The sequence below is a fragment of the Rana temporaria genome, chromosome 4 (assembly GCF_905171775.1).
Source record: "Rana temporaria chromosome 4, aRanTem1.1, whole genome shotgun sequence".
In the NCBI taxonomy this organism is placed as follows: domain Eukaryota; kingdom Metazoa; phylum Chordata; class Amphibia; order Anura; family Ranidae; genus Rana; species Rana temporaria.
Genome location: NC_053492.1, coordinates 419,256,598 through 419,280,285, shown reverse-complemented (window position 1 = coordinate 419,280,285; position 23,688 = coordinate 419,256,598). Strand labels below are relative to the sequence as shown.

The 23,688-nt window shown below is 42.4% G+C and overlaps 1 protein-coding gene across 1 annotated transcript in view; it reads left to right on the top strand.

Moving 5' to 3' along the window:
* The first annotated feature begins 2,646 nt into the window (after positions 1 to 2,646).
* The window catches only part of GALNT14 (polypeptide N-acetylgalactosaminyltransferase 14), a 657,875-nt gene continuing 636,833 nt past the window's right edge, over positions 2,647 to 23,688 (top strand). The window contains exon 1 of the mRNA XM_040351317.1: positions 2,647 to 2,919. Within this exon, the coding sequence (XP_040207251.1) occupies positions 2,794 to 2,919 (126 nt within the window). The 5' untranslated portion in view covers positions 2,647 to 2,793. The remainder of the gene's footprint in view (positions 2,920 to 23,688) is intronic.

Below are 23,688 nucleotides of genomic sequence, written 5' to 3'. Positions count from 1 at the left end.
ATTGGCTGAAGCGACAGGCGCTGTGATTGGACGCCGCCTATCAGGACGGGAAGAGAGGATGGGAGAAGAGGAGCATGGAGGACATCGCCGTGACCCACTGCTCAACCGAGACAGGTAAGTGCCCGGCGGGCGGGAGATGCACAGTGACAGCATTTGATGGGCACAGTAGCAGTAATTGATGGGCATGCTGGCAGCAATTGGTGGGAACAGTAGCGGCAGTTGATAGGCACACAAGCAGCAGTTGATGGACACAGTAGCGGCAATTGATGGGCACAATGGCAGCAATTGATGGGCACACTGGCAGCAATTGATGGACACAGTGTTAGCAATTGATGGGCACAGTAGCGGCAACTAATGGGCACACTGGCAGCAATTGATGGGCACACTGGCAGCAATTGATGGGCACAGTGTCAGCAATTGATGGGCACAGTGTCAGCAATTGATGGTACAGTAGCTGCTTTTGATGGCACAGTGGCTGCATTTAATGGCACAGTGGCCGCAATTGATGGCACAGTGGCTTTGTTTGATGGGCACAGTGACTGCATTTGATGGCACAGTGGCGGCAATTGATGGCACAGTGGCTGTGTTTGATGGGCACAGTGGCTGCGTTTGATGGCACAGTGGTAGCAATTGATGGGCACAGTAGCTGCGTTTGACGGGCACAGTGGCTGCAATTGATGTTTTTTTTTTCAGTTTGTTTGCGCCACACCCAAAAAATTGAGCACCAGCCACCTCTGCTTACTTTCAGCAATTTCTTTCTTCTTGCCACTCTTCCATAAAGGCCAGATTTGTGGAGTGCATTATAGTTGTCCTGTGGACAGATTCTCCCACCTGAGCTGTGGATCTGCAGCTCCTCCAGAGTTACCATGGACCTCTTGGCTGCTTCTCTGATTAATGTTCTCCTTGGCGGCCTGTCAGTTTAGGTGGACGGCCATGTCTTGGTAGGTTTATAGTTGTGCCATACTCTTTCTATTTTCAGATGATGGGTTGAACAGAGTATGTGTAAAGTTGTGCAAAGTTTGGGATATTTTTTTATAACCTAACCCTGTTTTAAACTTCTCCACAACTTTACCCCTGACCTGTCTGGTGTGTTCCTTGGTCTTTGTGATGTTGTTTGTTCACTAAGGTTCTCTAACACACCTCTGAGGGTTTCACAGAACAGCTGTATTTATACTGAGATTAAATTACACACAGGTGGACTATTTACTGATTAGGCGACTTCTGAAGGTAATTGAATCCATTCGATTTTAGTTAGGGGTATCAGAGTAAGGCCCCTTTCACACGGGGCAGATCAGTAATGATTCGCCCCGTGAACCTCCGCTTGCTCAGCGGGGATCGCTCCGTTGATCCCTGCTGAACCGGCGGATGCCAGGGCGGTCCCCACACACTGTGCAGGGACCTCCCTGTCTTTTCTCCGCTCTCCCCTATGGGGGGATCGGATGAACACGGACCATCTGTCCGTGTTCACCCGATCCGATCCGCCAGTCGGATGGAAAAGTAGGTTTTTCCTCCGTCACACTTTGGCGGATCGGATGTCAGTGGGCATGTCACCGCTGACATCCGCGGCTCCATAGAGGAGCATGGAGCGCCCGTTCAGGTCCGCCTAAAAAACTGTCAGGCGGACCTGAACGGGCTGCCCGTGTGAAAGAGCCCTTAAAGCGGTGGTTCACCTTTAGAGGGCACTTTTTAGCCTTAGATTCCTGCTCGTTTTGTCTAGGGGAATCGGCTATTGGTTTTAAAATATGAGCAGTACTTACCCGTTTACGAGATGCATCCTCTCCGTCGCTTCCGGGTATGGGCTGCGGGAATGGGCATTCCTTCTTGATTGACAGTCTTCCGAGAGGCTTCCGACGGTCGCATCCATCGCGTCACGATTTTCCGAAAGAAGCTGAACGTCGGTGCACAGGCGCAGTATAGAGCCGCACCGACGTTCGGCTTCTTTCGGCTACGAGTGACGCGATGGATGCGACCGTCGGAAGCCTCTCGGAAGACTGTCAATCAAGAAGGAACGCACGCTCCCGAAGACCCATACCCGGAAGCGACGGAAGAAGATGCACCTCGTAAACGGGTAAGTACGGATCATATTTTAATACAAATAGCCGATTCCCCTAGACAAAACGAGCAGGAATCTAAGGGGAAAAGGGGAAAAATTTAATAAATGGGTGAACTCCCGCTTTAAGGGGGCTGAGTATAAATGCACACCACACTTTTTAGATATTTATTTGTAAACGATTTGGAAAACCATTTATCATTTTCCTTCCACTATCACATAAAATCCCAATAAAATATATTTATGTTTTTATTTGTAGAATGACAAAATGTTGAACATTTCAAGGTATGAATACTTTTTTAAGTCACTGTATTACCTTTTTTCTAACATTTCATTATCTGGCCCCCGGACACTTTCCTGGTCCCCTGACACTTTCTGCCCCCCCCCCCCCCCCCGGACACTTTTCTTGGCCCCCGGACACTGTCAATGGCCCCCGGACACTTTCCTGGCCCCCGGGCTCCTTACCTGTCCAGGTGAGCGCCGGGCACAGCGAGTGTCTCGCAGATGGGGTGCAGTGTCAGTAGTGTCCGGCAGGGGGCGCCGCTCCCCCCGTCATTCTGGCTCCGTTGCTCGGTCTCAGTGTCATTCCTCCGCTGGTATAGCCGGGCACACAGCTCAGTGCCAGCTCCGCTCTGCCCGTCCTCCCTCCTCCACCTGGAATGAGAGCTCCACCCTGATCAGCACACCGGGACGGGGCATACACATGGCGGCGGGCACCGGGCATCCATGACCCCCCCCGGACCATGAGGCGGATGGCTCGCCGGCTAGTACTGTCACTGATCGGGCTGGTGTGGGTCGCCATCCTCATCTTCTTATTGGGCGGCCGGAGGAAGTTGGAAGCCGAAGATTCGGACGGGGACGGAGCCAAGGTAAGCCAGGGGACCCCCCTCCCCCCTCACCTGGACAGGTGTGCTGACTCCTCCCTCCTGCTGGCTGGACTCCTGTCACCTCCAACCAGACTGACTGCCATCCCTCCAACTTCTCCAGCACCAGAGGCTCAGGTGGAGTGGCTTGTGGTCCTTGGGGTACCCAGCTCCTCACCCCAGTATTACTCCACCCCACTTTGGACTTTATAGGGACCTGAGAGAGGGACCCCCAAATGGTGACAAAGATGCAAAAGTCCCTAAGAATTTGATTAAAAAAAGAAAAAAAAAAAAAAGTCAGTAACTGTAACTCTCCCGACATCCACCATAAACAGGAATGTGAGTTTTGGGTGGAGCGACCCTTCCATGCTGGCTATACTGCCTGATGGGTGATACAAGGGGGGAGTGCCAGGGCTGAGACCACATGGGGTACCCTGCATACCCCCCACCCTGCACACTAAACCTTGATGAGATGGTATACCTGGTCACCCACCTAACTGGGGGGGTCAACTACTCAACAGTGAATTAAAATAATAAAATAATGTATATTATTGTCACCTCACTATGACTGATGAACAGATAACCAACAATACAGGACCGGTATAATACAGTCATAATACAGGTAATATATATATATATATATATATATATATATATATATATATATATATATATATATATATATATATATATATATATATATATATTATACTAATAGCAAAATATAAATTTAATAACAGCAGTAGATTAATACAGTAATGATAAACAGTATATATATGTATTATTATTATTATTATTATTATATTTATATTATATGATTATGTTTTTTTGTATTATTATACTATTATTATTATATGTATATTATATGATTATGCTTTTTTTTATATTACTGTATTATGATACATATATATATATATATAGATATATATATATAGATATATATATATATATAGATATATATATATATATATATAGATATATATATAGATATATATATATATATATATATATATATATATATATATATATATATATATATATATATATATATATATATATATATATATTAATTATACTAATAGCAAAATATAAATTAAATAACAGCAGTAGATTAATACAGTAATGATAAACAGTATATATATATATATATATATATATATATATATATATATATATTAGTATAATAATACAGTAATAATAAAAAGCATAATCATATAATATACATCTAATATTAATATTAGTATAATAATACAAAAAAACATAATCATATAATATAAATATAATAATACTAGCATAATAATACAGTAATTAAATAGTATAATCATATCATAATATACTGTATAAACCATAAATATAATAATATAATAGTAAATACAGTAACAGATAGAAGGTAGCCCTCAGGGTTCCCACCAATGTTATTCCAATGGAACGTTTGCTTTTTATAACCCATCCTGTCTTTGTATTAACTAACCCGGCCGTTCCCACTGACCGATCTGATCAGAGTTCACTGGAGAAGTTGGAAAACTTTAACTATAGATGAGACTTTCTAACAAGGAGGGACCCTTGAAATAACATTTAGGTTATAAGCTGGCCATGCACTATACAATCTCTCTACAATCTACTATAGACTAATGGGATAAGGAACCTAAACAATCAATTTAGTAAATCAGGCAGACCCTTGCAGTGCATAGTTGATAGTCGATGTAAAGGGGGTTGTACAATGAGATAGTATAGTGTATGTATGGTCAGCTTTATAGGCAACCCTAGCTTATACTTATTTTATCTACAGTTCAAAGGACAATCGTTATCATAGCTGCAAGGCATAGATATAACAATACATCAAATAAAAGGCAATGTGGTGTACATTTAAAACTCAGGGCTGCTCTATATGTCAAAATGATTTCAGTAATAATAGTAAAAGGAAGCAAATAATAATAATAAACAGAAAATAAACTCAGAGCATGAACATTGTAGTGTTGCATTACATTGATAGTCAGTGTAGTACCCGTATATCAGTGGTCCTTGTAGTAGCCATTATATTAGTGGATGGTTTAGTACCCCTTATATTAGTGATCATTGTAGTACATTTTGCATTGGTGGTTGGTGTAAACCACCTTATACTGTATTGTTGGTATGCCTAGCTTTGTATTGGTGATTAGTATAGCAGCCCTTATATTGGTGGTCAATGTTGTACCCCTTATATTGGTGGTTGGTGTTGTACCCCTAGTATTGGCGTTCAGTGTAGTACCCTTGATATTGGTGGTCAGTGTTGTATCCCTTGTATTGGTGGTCAGTATAGTCCTCCTTATAATGGTGGTCTGTGTTGTACCCCTTATATTGGTGGTTGGGGTTGCACCCCTTGTTTTGGCGTTCAGTATAGTACCCCTGATATTGGTGGTCGGTGTTGTACCCCTTGTATTGATGGTTAGTATAGTCCTCCTTATAATAGTGGTTGGTGTTGCACCCCTTGTATTGGCGTTCAGTATAGAACCCCTGATATTGGTGGTCGAGGTTGTATTGGTGGTCAGTATAGTCCTCCTTATAATAGTGGTTGGTGTTGTACCCCTAGTATTGGTGGTCAGTGCTGTACCCCTTATATCGGTGGTCAGTGTAGTACACTTTGTATTGGTGGTCAGTATAGTACTCCTCTTATTGGTGGTCAGTATAATCCTCCTCATAATGGTGGTCGGTGTTGTACCCCTAGTATTGGTGGTCGGTGTTTTTACCTCTTATAATGGTGGTCCGTGTAGTACTCCTTGTCTTGGTAGTTGGTGTAGTACACTTTGTATTGGTGGTCAGTATAGTACTCCTTTTATTGGTGGTCAGTATAGTCCTCCTTATAATGGTGGTCGGTTTTATAACCCTAGTATTGGTGATCAGTGTTGTACCCCTAGTATTGGTGGTCAGTGTTGTACCCCTAGTATTGGTGGTCAGTGTTGTACCCCTTATATTGGTGGTCAGTGTTGTACCCCTTATAATGGTGGTCCGTGTTGTACTCCTTGTCTTGGTGGTTGGTGTAGTACACTTTGTATTGGTGGTCAGTATAATGCTCCTTATAATGGTGGTCGGTGTTGTACCCCTAGTATTGGTGGTCAGTGTTGTACCCCTAGTATTGGTGGTCAGTGTTGTACCCCTTATATCAGTGGTCAGTGTAGTTACCCCTTGTCTTGGTGGTTGGTGTAGTACACTTTGTATTGGTGGTCAGTATAATCCTCCTTATAATGGTGGTCGGTGTTGTACCCCTAGTATTGGTGGTCAGTGTTGTACCCCTTATATTGGTGGTTAGTGTTGTCCCCTTTATATCAGTGGTCACTGTAGTTACCCCTTGTCTTGGTGGTTGGTGTAGTACCCTTTGTATTGGTGGTCAATATAGTACTCCTCTTATGGCTGGTCAGTGAAGTAATACAATATATTGGTGGTCAGTGGGGAAGGCCCCCCTCAGATTGGTGGTTTAGAAAAGAAGGGACCCCTTACTTACACTGGTGGTCAGTGGAAAAATGTCCTCCTCACAGAGCGATGAAAAGATCTTTGGTGTCGGTGGTAACTTATTTGAGAGGCAGAGGTTGCTGATTTAAAGCTTTAAGGAACTTCTGATGGAATCCCGAGAGTTCAGAGAGTTCTGTCTGGAAAGAGTCTCCCCCAGACTGTTCTCTATTGCCTGTTATCATATATATGGAGATTTTTTATATTTCCCATGTTTTTGCCAATTGCTTCCAGACCTTAATAGGAAGAAAATAATGATAATAAATAATAATGATAATAGTTACATTATAAGTGTCACTTTATTATTATAATTAGTGATAATAATATTATTGTTGCTTCTGTTCACTACATTGTTATTACGAGCAGAAATGTGCAAGTTCACTGAATGAGATGAAATCACAAATCTCTAAAACAATTCTTAGTAGTATATCCAATACTGTTTGTTTAATGAGTTTACCAGTCTGAGGGATGGATTGGATAATATAATGTATAGTGCAGCATATGGGGAATGGAATGTACTATATAATGTAGCTTATAGCACAGCATATGGGGTGGAGTAGTTTGGGGAATGTACTGTATAAATTATTTTATAGCACAACATACACAGTAGAGTGCAGCAGTCTGAGGAATGGAATGTATAATATAATGTATAGCTCATCATATAGAGTAGAGTGGAGCAGTTTGGTGAATGGACTGTATAATGTTAATATATATTAATGTAACGTATTTCATAGGCATTTTGGGGAATGTACGATATTATATAAATTACAGAAGAGTTTGTAGAGAGTAGCAGTTTGGTGAATATGATGTAATGAATAGCACAACATATAGAAGGCAGCAATTTGTGATAATTGGTGTGTCATTACATTGACAGCGGTGGTCACTACTGTTAATTATATTATCATTGTTGTTGATGATGATGCTATTAATTATAATGATATTTGTAGACGTGTGTCTATTATTGCAACATAATTAAATACTAAGGGCCAGATTCATAAAGAATCGCGGCGGCGTAACGTATCGTCTTTACGTTACACCGCTGCAAGTTTTCAGCGCAAGTGCCTGATTCACCAAGCACTTGCGTGTAAACTTACGGCGGTGTAACGTAAAGCCGTCTGGCGCAAGCCCGCCTAATTCAAATGGGGCGTGTACCATTTAAATTAGGCGCACTCCCGCGCCAAATGTTCTGCGCATGCTCTGTGCAAAAATTTCCCGCGGTGCTTTGCGCGAAATGACGTCGCCCCGACATAATGTTTTGAACGGCGACGTGAGTTACGTCGTTTCGTATTCCCGGACGTCTTACGCAAAAAGAAAAATATTGAAATTCGACGCGGGAACGACGGCCATACTTTAACATGGGCTGTCTATTGTTACACCACCTCAATAGCAGCCGTAACTTTGCGACAGGAAAAACCGACTAGCGACGACGTAACGAACGCGCGTACCTTCGTGGATGGCCGTAAAAGCTAATTTGCATACCCGACACTGGAAAACGACGCAAACTCCACCCAGCGGCAGCCGAAGTATTGCATCCTAAGATCCGAAGCCGTACGCCTGTCGGATCTTAGCCAAATGCCGTCGTATCTTGCTTGTGAATCACAAATTAAGATACGACGCGGGAAATTTGAAAGTACGCCGGAGTATCAGCAGATACTCTGGCGTACTTTTTCTGTGAATCTGGCCCTAAATTCCTTATAAAGCTCCAAAGGTATGAATGTGCAGTGTACAGAGTTCAGCAGTAACCTATAGCACAGCTTACATTGGCAGCAGTCTGTGGAATGTAATGTATAGCAGAGCTTACATGGGGCTGCAGTCTGTGGAATGTAATGTATAGCAGAGCTTACATTAGCAGCAGTGTGTAGAATGCAATAGCTATTACAGCTTCTATCTGGTATATGTAATGCATAGCACAACTTACATAAGGCATAAGTCCGGAGAATGTAATAGGGCCAATGTCTAGGGAATGTATTTTATAGCACAGCTTACATAAGGCAGCAGTCTAGGGAAAGTAATGCATAGCACAGCTTACACAAGACTGTAGACTGGGGAATGTAATGCATAGCACAGCAAACATACGCCAACAGTCTGGGGAATGTAATGTATAGCACAGTGTACATACAGCAGCAGTCTGGGGAATGTAATGTATAGCACAGTGTACATACAGCAACAGTCTGGGGAATGTATTGTATAGCACAGTGTACATACAGCAACAGTCTGGGGCAGGGCCATCTTAATGGCATCATGGGCCCCTGAGCAAAGTAATGCTCTGGGGCCCCTACAATGGAAACAGTGCAGGTAAACAGAAATCAAGTAGGTAGGAGGTAGAGGATATCTAGGCTGTAGAGGGGTCAGAGTGCTGGGGGGATATCTGGGATGTAGAGGGGCAGCTCAGGCTCAAGGACCAGCTGCTTTGGGGAAAGAAGCAGGGGCCCCCTATGCAGATGGGGCCCCTGGGCAGTGCCCAGGTGTGCCCACTCATTAAGACAGCCCTGGTCTGGGGAATGTAATGTATAGCACAGTGTACATACAGCAGCAGTCTGGGGAATGTAGCGAATGCACAGAATACACAGTGCAGCAGTCTGGAGAATGAATTGAATATACAGTGTACATAGGTAGAATTTGGGGAATGTAAAGTATAGCATAGTGTGCAAAAGGCAGCATTCTGGGGAATGTAATGTATAGCACAGTGTATAAAGAGCAGAAGTTTGTGGTACATGGTGTGTTGTTACATTGGTGAAGGTTATTTAAAGAAGTGGGCCATTATTATGATTACTTGTATCATAATAATAATAATAATAATAATAATTGTAATAATGTTTTTACTAGTTCTCTATTGTTGTTGTTATTCTATTATAATGTTGTATTATTGTTGCCCGGAGTACAATTTGTATAATTATTCCTGTTACATAAATGTACTGGTATCCATGCCAGGCAGACATGTGTGAGCAGAGCTCTATGGAGTATTAGCAGGCGGGCCAGCATTACCACCGCTGCTCTCTGGGCTGTTTGTATGCTCTATAATGGTGTGAGGAACTACAAGCCCCAGCATGCCTTGTCAGTCACTGTGGTCAGCTAGCCTGCTCCTCTGGGGTGTAGAAGGCTGAAGCAGAAGGGTTTTGTGTAGCAGCCAGCAGTCAGTGCCTGCAGGGACTTTTCCCGCAGGCAGATCTTACTGTTCATTAAAGAGGATCTGTGAGAAGAGCAATGCAGAAGCATGGTGCCATCTTTGCTCAGGCATCTGCATCACCCATGGTCACCATGTACTTCCAAGACGGAGATGGCAGCTGAAAAATAGGATATAGGGATAGGAAACTGAGGGAATGCTTCCTCCTGCCTGCAGCCGACAGGTAGCATTGTCCCTGGACTCAATTACAGTAAAACCTTGGTTTGAGAGCGTTTTGCAAGACAAACAACATTTTTAAATACTTTTTGCCTTGATATACAAGCGATGTCTTGATATAAGAGTAGCTTCATGTCACAACTGAGTATAAAAGAGAAGAGAGGAGCCTCTAAGTGTAGCAATATGGTTACATTTAATGAAGGTACAATATTTAGCAACTTATTTCTACACTTAGAGGCGCCTCTCTTCTCTTTTATACTCTGTAGCTCCTGCTGGATTTTTCTTCTAATCCCCTTGTGGAGACTTCCATTTGTGGATGGACATTTTATGGTTACACAACTTATCACATTGCTATAATCTTTATATATGGACTATAAACTGAAGGACTTATGAAGAAATAGTTGTGGAACGAATCATTTGAGTTTTCATTCATTCTTATGGGGTAATTCGCTTTGATATACAAGTTCCTTGGATTACAAGCATGTTTCTGGAACAAATTATACTCACAATCCAAGGTTTTACTGTATAATAATAAACTGCAGAGCTTTTTTATTTATTTTTTATTTTTATAAAGCGGACCTTCAGTAATTTTTTCAACTTTCCATTTATTAAATATTCTGCCCTTGTTGTTTTAACTTTGGATAGTAAACATATTTTTTTTCTGACAGTAAATATCTTATACAGCCCACTTCCTGTTTCTTGTCTGGGCATTAGCCTAGGCTTATGACATCATGCACAGTCCTCTCTCTCTCTCACTCTCATGAGAGTTTGCCAGGAAGGGAGAGGGGGTGAGTCATAAGAGGGCCAATGAGAGCTGCAGAGCTGGGTGTGTCTGTGTAAATCCAGGAAGTGAACAGGCAATAGCTTCAGCTGCCCACAGTTAAAATGGCTGCAGCCAGACTTAGCGGAGGGAGATTTCTGCCGCATATTTGGCAAGTACAGAATCACAGTATATATAAAATAATATGCAAAGTGGTTGGAGGGAAGATTCAGAATGGCAAAGATGTTTTTATTCCAAATTATCTGAGCCAACTGCAGTTCCTCTTTAATAAGTTGCTGTACATTTATTTGTACATATCAGGAATGTTTTCATACAGACTGTAAAGTTACTGAAGGGTCCACTTTAAGGCTGTATTCACATCTAGGCGGACAAAATCGCGGCGTTTTGTCCCGCGAATTGCGGCGACAAATAGCGGCGTTTTGTACCGCTATTTGCGGCGACAAAACGCTGCGATTGTCTGCCTAGATGTGCCCCCCTATGGAGATGGTTCCCATCTCCTATGCCGAACGCCGAAAGCCGCCTGAAAAAAAGGTCCGGGACTTTTTTTCAGGCGGCAGGCGGCAGGCGTTCGGCGTGGAGATGTGAACCATCTCCATAGAGGACAATGTTAAATCATCCCTCTGGCGTGTCGGGGCGGCAGCGGTGTCACACTACAGGCGACAAAACGCCTAGGTGTGAATGGGCTCTAAATGAACCATTTGGCTTTTTATTTTTTCTTAAATCAGACACCAAAAATGTCATTAAGGGTCTGACTACAACCCTCAGATGTCTATTACAAGATGAATATGAGCTTCTTGTTATGAAAACCAGCCTTATGGTTTTTAGTTTCAGCTCGGGTTTGCTGGTACTTGTTGTTCTCCAGCAGTGGTGGCAGCGAATACACAGCAAGTGTTAACTAATGAACAGTCACGATTGTATTCGGGGTTCTGGAGGTCGGACCCTGCTGAGTCTGACATCACCTATTAGTACACGGCGGTGAAAATAGATGAGTGTTCTCGCCAGTGAAGTGTGAATGGCTCCCGGTGATGTATTGGGCACCGCTACAGTGACTTCTATAAGGGAAAGGTGAAGCGGAGGGGTTTGTAGTTCCCTGGATGTGTACAGCACTGTGATAAAGAACCATATTCTGATCCTTCTATGTGGTTACTACATATAAAGATAGTAATTAATATAAGAACACCTTAGTATATGAACTCTTTTATGTATATCACATGACTTCATGTATGTATGCAGGGCTGCTGTTAGACATCACGGGGCCCTGTACAGTCTTCCTAATGGGGCTTCACCAAATCCGCCCCCCCCCCCCCCCACAAGGGGCAGCGGAACAGGGTCCCTGAATTTATCTGCCTAAACCCCAAAAATGAAAAAAGTCCCTCCTCTGCTCCCATCTCCTGGGCCCCTTTGTTGACGTGATGGGGCCAAGGGAAATGCAAGTCCTGTAAGTAAGTAGGGGGGGGGGGGGTCGTTATAAAATTTATTTATTAATTTAGGCAAAAATTTACATAAAAGCTGCCCATTGGCCCCCCTGTTTAGCTGATGAGGCCTGGGCCCAGTATAACAGAAACAGTTGCATACTTCATTATTAGCAGCCCTGTATGTATCTCCCTATTAACCTGCAAAGGCCAAACTATGGCACTGCCAGGGGTGATGGTTACCTTTCAGTGACATGGGTTACATTTTTAAGGCCCAACTGTGGGAAATGATAAAATTATCCCTTGCAGAGGGAAAATATGTCTAGTCTAGAGAAGCGTTTTAAGTTACTTGACTTGTACTTTTACCCGACATATGGCGCTACCCCACGCTCCGGCGCATCACTACATCCAATGCAGAGCCCCTTTGGGGCACTTAAAAAAATCTCTTGATTTTCCTTTCTTCTTATTTTTTTTTGTAATTTGGGACCTTAGATGACTGGAGCCGGGGGGGGGGGGGGGGGAGCTGCTGAGACCGGTCTAGCACAATGGAAGAGAGGGAGATAGGAGGATTGGGTAAGTAAATCTTCTCTAACAAGTCCCTTAGACCTAAGGCTCCATTCGCCGCCCGAAGCTATTGCAGCCTGAAATACGCTGGAGGGGTGATTTAACATTGTCGGCTATGGAGATGGTTCACATCTCCACGCCGAACGCCGTACGCCTGAAGCTCAAAACAAGTCCCTGACCCTTTTTTTCAGGCGGCTTCGGCGTTCGGCCATAGCCGACAATGTGTAAATCACCCCTCCAGCGAAAACCGCTGTAAAAAACGCTGCGTTTTGTCGCGGCAAATCGCGGGACAAAACGCCGCAATTTGTCGCGGCAAATCGCGGTACAATACGCCGCGTTCAGGTGTGAATGGAGCCTAAATGAGCAATTAACCCATCCAGCGGGGTGCACCTGCACTGCAAGGGTTAATTACTCTTTTAGGTCTAGGGGACTTGTGGATCATTTTTTCGTTTCCTAAAGTTGGGTTTTGAAACGTATCTGAATTCCCCCAAAAATATGATATACAAGTCCTTATAATACAATATAATATAATATAATATACAGTATATTAATTATAAAGTTCTTATAATATAATATACAGAACATTAATTATAAAGTCTCTATAATATACCAGTCCATATATTATAATATAATATGCAGCATATTAATTATAAAGTCCTTATAATATAATACAATTTAATATACAGCATATTAATTATAAAGTCCTTATAATATACCAGTCCTTACAATATAATACAACATAATATAATATAGAGCATATTAATTATAAAGTCCTTATAATATGCCAGTCCTTATAATATAATACAATACAATATAATATAGAGCATATTAATTATAAAGTCCTTATAATATGCCAGTCCATAAAATATATAATTTAATATAGTAGAATATAATATATACAGTACATTCATTATAAAGTCCCTTCAATAATGTACCAGTCCATATAATATACAGTATATTAATTATAATGTCTTTATAATATGCCAATCATTTTAATATAATATAATATACAATATAATAATTGTAAAGTCTTTATAATATACAGTAATTAATTAATTATAAAGTCCCTATAATATACCAGTTTATATAATATAATATACATTATATTAATTATTAAGTCCTTATAATATACCAGTCCATAAAATATATAATATATAATAATATTGTATAATTTATTATAATATACAGTACATTATTTCATAAAGTCCTTATAATAATATACCAGTCCCTATAATATAATATAATATTTGATAATATTATATATATCGTATATTCCTATACAGTATATTCCAATATGTCCTTATATTATAAAATAATATAATATATTATACAATATATTAATCATAAAGGCCTTTTAATATAACATTGCTTATGTTCATTCATTCTTTTTTTTATTTTATTATTATTATAAATGTTTCCTTTATTTTTACACTTTCGGCCCTAGAGAGACACGGATCATCCAACCTTGTATCAGAACAACAGAAAAGGTTTATTGAAACCTCTCCTTCTCTCCCTCTCTTCATCTCCATAATATAGATAGACAGGGTTTTGTAGTCCACAGAGAGCTGGGAACAATGTAACAGATAAGGCCACATGCACACTGTAATCTCTAGGACACTTTTTCTCCTACAAGACAAAGTAAAAAGCCTCGTTTTATATGTGATTTTTGCACACAAATTAGCATGTTTGCATATTTGGCATTAAAAGCTAATTTGCCATGCAATCTATTTGCCAATTTTAATTTATTCTGGCTGTTAGCATTAACATGTTTAGGTGGTTTTAAGTGTTTTTTGTTGTTAAATGCTCCTCTCCTGAATACGACTTTTAAACACCTATGGTGTGGTGTGTATGGGCACATAGGCTACCATGGAGGGGTGTTTAGAGGCAGAGATAAAAAAAAGCTTGATTGCCTGTAAAAGCTCAGACCAAAGGGGAGCAAATAAGAGTTCATTGTTTGAACAACCAAACAAAACCCGTTCCTGCACCCCAAGTAGTGTTCTAGGTTGTCCTATCTCCCCCATGAGCAGCTTGGCCTCTAGATAAACGCACAGAACAATAAAGAACAAATGTAAGATAAAAAAAAAATGATTAATTGAAAATAAATAAATAAAATGAATTCATATACTGAGTAGAGCTGCACAATTAATCGTTAAAAAATCGTGATCTCGATTCAACCCCCCTGACGATCTCCAATGCAGAGTTTGACGATTCTTTCATATAAGAAGTGGAGAGACTTATCTGCTCACTCAGCTGTCAAAAGAAAATATCTGGGCAGTCTGCCAAGTTTTTAACAGGAAACATTGTAACTAATGCTTCCTTCTGATCAAAGGGAAACTTCTGTGTGTAAAGAAAAAATCCAAGCAGTCTGCCAAGTTTGTAACAACATCAAACATTGTAACTAACTTCCTTCTTAGAGCAAACTTCTGTGTGTAAATGTAGGAAGTTTAACCACTTAGGCCAGGATTCACATACAGCGGCGCACATTTTTGCCGCCGTAGCGTATCTCCTTTACGATACGCCGACGCAGCGCAGAGAGGCAAGCATGGAATTCACAAAGCACTTCCTCCCAAAACTACGCTGGGTTTCCTAGGCGTAAGCCGGCATAGGTGGAAGTGGGCGTGAGCCATGCAAATGAGGCGTGACCCCATGCAAATGATGGGCCGAGCACCAGACAGATACGTATAACGAACGCCGCATGCGCCGTCCCGTGGGCGCATCTCAGTGCGCATGCTCACAATCACGTCGGAACAACTGCCTAAGATACGCCGGATCACTGCCTCCGGCGTGAACGTAACCTACGCCTAGTCATATTCACGTCCAGCGTAAACTACGTAAAATATGCGGGCTTGTGTTCCCTGGTGCAGCCCTTTGCATGGATGCTGCTGAGTTACACCTCCTTTATGGGGCATAACTTTACGCCGTACGTACAACTTACGCGCACCAGTCGTAGCCTGCGTCAGGCACAAGTACGATCGTGAATCGGTGTATCTCCCTCATTTGCATATTTTAATAGAAAATCAATGGGAGCGCCACATGCGTCCAACGTAAATATGCGCCCACTCTACCCCGACGTAGGCAAGTTACGTCGGTGGAATGAAGCCTGTTTTTAGGCGTATCTTAGTTTTGTGGGTACGGCGCACAGATATGACGGCGCATTTTTGAACTTACGCGGCGTATCTCGAGATACGTCGGCGCAAGTGCTTTGTGAATCCGGGCCCTTAAGTCTAAATCTTTTTCTGACATGTGTTTCTTAAGTTAAAACCAATATTTTTTTTACTTTGAACCCCCAGACATTATATATATTTTAGCAGAGACCCTAGGCAATAAAATGCCAATTGCTGCAATATTTTATGTCACACTGTATTTGCCCAGCGGTCTTTCAAATGCAATTTTTTGGGAAAAAATACACTTCAATGAATAATATAAAAAAAGAAAAGAAAAAGGAAACAGTAAAGTTAGCCCAATTTGTTTTGTTTTAATGTGAAAGATGATGTTACGCTGCAAGAATTGTGAGAGAATCGTGATCTATCTTCTAAGCAAAAAAATCGTGATTCTCGTTTTAGCCAGAATTGTGCAGCTCTTATACTGAGTATAATCATTACACATATTCCTCTCTAAGGTACCAGAATAAAGACTATTTCAAGGTAAGACATGAAGAAGTCACACAGCCACAGAAGATATATTCATAGACTATAGAAGGTATTTTCTGATATACAGGCTACTCTGTGTGAAAAGATCAGATAAAGTGGGTAAAAATCAGCTGACATCAATGTATTTCTTGCAAATTCTGTCTGTTTATTGGACTCGTAAGATTTATTGACAGAGATCTAGGAGGCGTCATTGCATTAAAGCCTGTATTCATCATTTTTTTTCTTGCTGAATTTACAAAGCTGACAATGTAGCTGCTTAATTGTGTCCATGTGTCAGACAAGCGGTGAGAAGGAGAGACCTCAGATAGCAGCGTATTGCAGGGACACTGGCAGGTTTACTGACAAAGGACTCGCGATGACAGCCTGGGGCTCCCAGCTGTGCCGTCTCTCTACCTGGATAGACGAGCTTTAAAAAGATGGCAATTTAATGAAATATAAAATGCTGCTGATGTTCAAACACTTTTATTAAGGGCATTTTTTTCTAACACGAAAATTGTGTGATATTGGTAATGCCATTTTGTAAATGTTAGGGTGGAGCTCCGCTTTAAGTTCGCGGCCAACGCCCTTCGGACCAAAATCCACAGAAAATTTAGATGGAAGTCCGATCGTGTGTACGAGGCCTAAGAGAAACTTTTTCATGCTTGTCCCTTTGAATATTTTCACATGAACTGTTGTGATCGGCTCATGAAAACTGAATACTAGAATACATTACTGGACGATTTTCCTCCAATATTCTCATTGTGTACAGGCCTTTTTTGCGACAAAACCACAGAAAATTAGCATTTTGCGAAATGCAAAGCATTCTCTGATTGGATGAGGTGGGAAGGCAGGGCAGTAATGTCACAATCCTCACCTCATCCAATCAGAGAATGTTTTGCACAAAGTATTTATATTTATTATAACTAATCAATGGTAGGGATGGAAGGGGGAGAGTTTTGTCTGGGGGTGGGCAGTTTGTTTTTAGCAGTAGTAAAGTGTTGTGTAGCCCTATCAAGACGCCAAGCACTACTTTGTAGCAGTTAAGGGGTTAACATGAGCTGCGATATCTGGGTTGCAGAAAAAGGCAAATGATGAATAATGTATCTTTGGCTGGATCTCCTTAAATTGCTCAGGGAAGATGTCTCTTCTCCAGCGCTACTGTATAATTAGAGGTTTTATTAAACCCACACTAGACAATGTTAGCAGCTCATTGAGAGCGCCTTACGCGGCGCACGTGATCGCAACGAACACGGTGATTGAAGAGGGCGCAATCTTCCAACGGTGGAAGTTTAACTCGGAGGAAAGTCATTACTCTTTCATGCCGCTGTGATTTGGCTGCATCTTCACTTCACTAAGCTCTATGATTAGTAATCACTGGCAGTAATTCTGTCTTAACAGGAGGGCGAGAGAACCCCGTGCCAAGGGATGAGTGATATCGCTGGCGGGTGCCTGAGAAATAAATAAGACATAATGAAAAACAAAATGGAACACAAGTTCGGCATATAGAACATCGATTTAAAGGGGTTGTAAAGGTAAATGTTTTTTCACCTTTTCCTATGCATTAAGGTGAAAAAACATCCGACGGTACCGGCCCCCCCCCGAACCCCTGTTTTACTTACCTGACCCCCTGAAAGTCCCGCGCGCGCCCTCGTGATCCTCTTAGATTCCCAGCCTGGCCGTTTATTGGCTAGGCTGGACGGATTGATAGCAGCGCAGCCATTGGCTGGCACTGCTGTCAATCACATCCGATGACGCGGCGCACCGGGGGCGGGGCCGAGTGATACAGTCGGCGGCTATGCCCGCCGCTGTATCACGGGAGCGCGCCCGCAAAAGCTTTCCACCATGCGAGCTCGTTTGCATGAAGGTGGAAAGCTTTTGCGAGTAGGAGCCGAGACAGCCGTCGAGGGACCCCAGAAGACCGGATTCGGGGACACTCTGTGCAAAACGCGCTGCACAGTGGAGGTAAGTATAACATGTTTGTTATTTAAAAAAATTAAAAAACATTGCCTTCAGTGTTCCTTTAAAGTGTTATCCAAACTAAAAAAATTAAATGCAATATACTGCAACTTAGCAATCCTTGTATGCGCTGGCTGCATTTGTTTTCAGTTTTTTAGGCATTTTTCGCCTTAATATTCACCTGATCCTGTCAGTAACACACCTGTTTTAGGTTGGAGGAGCAAATGGGGACGTCCCTGGACAGCAGCATCATTTGATAATGGTAGTCAGTGGCGATTGGTGCTCAACATTTTTTGTGGGGTGCAAACAAACTGAAAAAAAAAACCTAAATTGCAGCCACTGTGCCAAACGCAGATACTGTGCAATCAAACGCAGCCACTGTACCCATAAATTGCCGCCACTGTACCCATCAATTGCTGACACTGTACCCATCAATTGCTGACACTGTACCCATCAATTGCCATCAGTGTGCCCCATCAAATGCTGCCAGTGTGCCCATCAATTGCCGCTTCTGTTCCCCATCAAATGCTGCCAGTGTGCCGATCAGTTGCCGCTACTGTGCCCCATCAGATGCTGCCTCGACTTACCTGTCTCCATGTCTTCTTCTGTTCTCTCTCAGGCGTCCAATCACAGCGCCTGACGTTTCAGCCCATCAGGTGACAGGTAACAGACCCGGCAATCTGTATTCCTTTGCTTTATTAACACACAGCGAACGCCCAGCATGGCCCCCGCTGTTCACATTTTTGGGCGCCTATTAGAGCCTATGGCTCTAATCAGGTGCTTCCAAAAAACACCCCCGCCGATGTAATTTAGGTGCCCTGCACCCAGAAAGGGGCCAAACACCTGAATAGGGGGTGTCAGCTGCGACCATAAATAGATTCATGCTCTCGGCTCTTCCGCCCAATGGTCATAAAGGGGAATTTTTTTTGCAACAAAAAAAAGACATTTCTGTATTGCATTTAAGTGTAAATATGAGATCTAAGGTCTTTTTGACCCCAGATCTCATATTTAAAGAGGAAGTAAACCCTTCACTTTTTTAAAAAAAAAACCCTGCAAGAGAAAGGCATAATGAGCTAGTATGCACAGCATACTAGCTCATTATGTGTCACTTACCTACGATCAAAGCCCCCGAAGTCCTTCTCTGTCCCGTCCACCGCCGCCGCCATGTCCCCTTGTTGCCTGCGCCGTAGACATCGGTGCCTGTAATTACTGGAAATATCTCCTAAACTGTGCAGGTTTAGGAGATATGTCTTGCACCTACAGGTACTGTAAGCCTTAATCTAGGCCTACCTTTAGGTGCAAGATGTGTGGTTGGGTTTACAACCACTTTAACCACTTCCCGCCCGCCCGGCGGGTTTTTACGGCCACACTGTGGCTCTTAATTGCCGGGAGGCCGTCTATATACGGCCTCCGGCCTTCAGCCACTGGGGGGCGCACGAGCCACGCCGGCGGCGTGCGCGCACGCCCGGCCCGTCACCGAGATGCCGATGCGCGTGCCTGGCGACCGCGATGTCCGCCAGGTACCCGCGATCGGCAGTGACGTGGAGCTCTGTGTGTAAACACAGAGCTCCACGTCCTGTCAGGGAGAGGAGACTGATGCTGTGTCCCTTGTACATAGAGACACAGCATCGGTCACCTCCCCCAGTCAGTCCCCCTCCTCCCACAGTAAGAGTCACTCCCAGGATACACATTTAACCCCTTCCTCGCCCCCTAGTGTTAACCCCTTCCCTGCCAGTCACATTTATACAGTAATCAGTGCATTTTTATAGCACTGTTCGCTGTATTAATGTGAATGGTCCAAAAAATGTGTCAAAAGTGTCCGATGTGTCCGCCATAATATCGCAGTCCTGACAAAATCCACAGATCGCCGTATTACTAGTAAAAAAATATATAATAAAAAAAATTTCAGAATTCTATCCCCTATTTTGTAGCCGCTATAACTTTTGCGCAAACCAATCACTATACGTATTGCGTTTTTTGGGGGTTTTTTTTACCAAAAAAAAGTATAATACATATCGGCCTAAACTGAGAAAAATGTTTTTTTTTTTTTTTTTTTAAATGGGATATTTATTATAGCAAAAAGTAAAAAATATTGTGGGTTTTTTTTTCAAAATGTATGCTGATTTTTTGTTTATAGCGCAAAAAATTAAAACTGCAGAGGTGATCAAATACCACCAAAAGAAAGCTCTATTTGTGGGAAAAAAAGGACTTAAATTTTGTTTGGGAGCCACGTCGCACGACCGCGCAATTTTAATTTAAAGCAACGCAGTGCTGAAAGCTGAAATTTTGCCTGGGCAGGAAGGGGGTGTATGTGCCCAGTAAGCAAGTGGTTAAGAGGTCCTGTAATGCCTTTATATATTACAAGGGATGTTTACATTCCTTGCAATAGCAATAAAAGTGATTCCAATTTTTTTTTTTTTTAAAGGACAGTGTAAAAATAAATAGTAAAATAAATAATATCACTTTTTTTAAAGCACCCCGTCACGCCGAGCTCACACGCATATTAAAACGATGCTCAAACCACACATGTGAGGTATTGCCATGATCGTTAGAGTGAGAGAAATAATTCTAGCACTAGATCTCCTGTGTAGCTCAAAACTGGTGACCTGTAGAAGCTTTTAAATGTAGCCTATGGAGATTTTTAGGGGTCAAAGTTTGTCGCCATTCCACGAGCGAGCGCAATTTTGAAGCGTGATATGTTGGGTATCAATTTACTTGGCATAACATTATCTCTCACAATATAAACAATGGCATATTTTTTACTATTGGCTTATTTTTTTCTTTAAAATGTTTTATTTTTTTTTGCTTGTAAGACTGCTGAGCAAATTTTATTCTCTAGGGTGTCTGAAAAAAAATATAATGTTTGAGGGTTCTAAGTAATTTTCTAGCAAAAAAATAAAAAAAATTAACTTCTGAATCTGAAAAATAGGCTCGGTCCTTTAATAGTTAATAGTTAAAAAAAACAAAAACATAAACACTCCAGTATAAAAAATAATCTTTCTCTAAATACATCTTATATTTCCAGGGTAAGGATCATACCACAATCGTGGACAAGAAAAGTAGTGGTGATGTAGTGGATGGATGAGAAATTCTATTTTTTGCTTCTTTTATTTTTTATTTTTTTTTCCTCCTGGCAAATGCTTTATGTAAAAAAAGAGATAGAAATTGCAGGTGCATCAATTTGCCAAATGTGCTTTTTCTCCCTTTCATGTGAGAAGTAGCTGGAAACAACATTGTTGCCGCATTTTAATCTCTTATTTTGCAGGCGCGTTATCAGTGTTTACGTAATCGTTAGAGCCATTACAGTGTTTTGAAATTTTCAACATAATTGCATCGCGCCGATGACATAAAGTCAGCTATTTTTAGTAGAAGAGACAGAACTGATGTTAGATTGCACAAAAAATATTTGCTATAAGGACCCTTTACACAAAAAAATAAATCTAAAGGCTCCTTTAAAAGACAAAAGAAGTCAACATATAGAATGTTTACACTGTCACTGAGAAAAGCGGTCCAAAGGATTGTCACATCCTACACACTGCTGGGGTATATTGGACTCCTGTGACCCCCATCGTTCTCTGTGGTTTATCCTGCTTGCCCCCCGTTTCCTGTAGTGACTTAGCCCATCCACATCCCCATTTCCCAAAACCCCTGTTCAGTTTTCTTTGAGACCCCTTTCACACTGAGGAGTTTTTCAGGCGGTACAACGCTAAAAATAGCGCTGTTATACCGCCTGAAAAACTCCTGCACTGCATACTCAATGTGAAAGTCCGAGGGCTTTCAGACTGAGGCGATGCACTGGCACGAGAGAAAAAAATCTCCTGTCAGCAGCATCTTTGGAGCGGTGAGAGGAGCGGCGCGTATACCGCTCCTTCCCATTTAAAAAACAATGGGAACCACGGCAATACTGCCCGCAATGCGCCTCTGCAGAGCCGCATTGTGGTCGGTATTAACCCTTTATCGGCCGCTAGCGGGGTTAATACCGCACCGCCAACGGCCGAATCCCGCGGCAAATGGTGGTGACCCCTCTTGAATACATAGTGTATTTGAGTCCCAGGAAGCAATATTTTTTCACGATCCGATTTTGCAAAAAAGAAAAAAAATCTATTCCACTATGTATTCTTAGACCCATTTCACACTGGGGCGTTTTTTAGGCACTTTAGCGTTAAAAAAAAAGCGCCTGTAAAACACCTGAAAGAAGCTGCATCTGCAATCCCAATGTGAAAGCCTGAGTACAACGGAATCATGGAAAATGAATGTAGGCACACTCTAAGGCCTTGTACTCACGAGCAGACATGTCCGATGAAACCGGTCCGCGGACCGTTTTCATCGGACATGTCTGCCCGGGGACTTCTGTTCGATGGCTGTACACACCATCGAACAGAACTCCGCGCGTAAACAATACGCAGGGCGTGTCCGCGGTGTCGCCGCGTCGATGACGCGGTGTCGCCGCGACAATGACGCGGCGACGTGGGCGGGCCTGCCTTTTAAATGCTTCCACGCATGCGTCGAAGTCATTCGACGCATGCGAGAGATGGCGGGCGGCCAGACATGTACGGTAGGTCTGTACAGACGACCGTACATGTCGGGGGGACAGGTTTCCAGCGGACTGTTTTAAAGCAAGTCCAGGAAACAGTTGTCCGCTGGAAACCTGTCCGAACCGCCCGAAAATGGTCCGCTCGTGCCTACACACGGCCAAACATGTCTGCTGAAACTGGTCCGCGGACCAGTTTCAGCAGACATGTATGGTCGTGAGTACGGGGCCTTACAGGAAGTCAGATCGTAGGAGCCAAAATAAGGAATCATTGGAGGAAGCTGAGGGCAATAGAAGGCACTTTTTTGAGTCAAAGTGGTTGTAAATCTTTTTTTATTGCTCAGAGTCCCCCGATCCTGCTCTCCTGGGATCCCCCCGCTGGCCAGAATGGCAACTCCTGCATTTCTCTTATGACAGGATTACTTTAATGGAATTCAACATTTTTAACATTTTTTTTAAATCTGTTCAATGAAAGGTAAAATGATTACAGATATAATCTCAGCCCAGACTCGGCTGCTTGTAGATAAATGTCTCAATGATATTTTCTATAAATGGATGCAGTAAACAAAAAGTTCTTGTGTAAGTGGTGAATCAGGCAGCCGGGGACCCTCTGCTCTGACACACACTATTATGTTGTCAAGTGTTATCCAAACATGATGCTGGAAGCGGCAGGGGAGCATTCCTATCCATTCCTGGGCTGTCTTAGTCTTCACGCTATGCGTCGCTGTCTCCTGACACCTGAAATTAGTAGCTGTTGGTATTGAGAGCATTGCTTTTCATTGGCTTGAAAGATGTGTTCTATAAAGAAAATGGAGATCCCTGTTGGGGTGCAAAAAAAAAAAGATTTTGGCACAAAAAGATGGCTGCCCATACCATTGTGGATACTCCACTGTGTTTGACAGTTGGAACAAGGCACTTTTTATTTTTTTTATTTGGAAAGGTAAGGTATACAAAGCAGAGCCTCTGGGCATTCCCTAGCTCAAAGGTAGACAACTATATGTAAAAGTGCAGTTAGAAAACAGAGCGCAACCATCAACCTAAAAAACCTCGGGACCGCCAAAAAAGGAGTAAGATGGCAA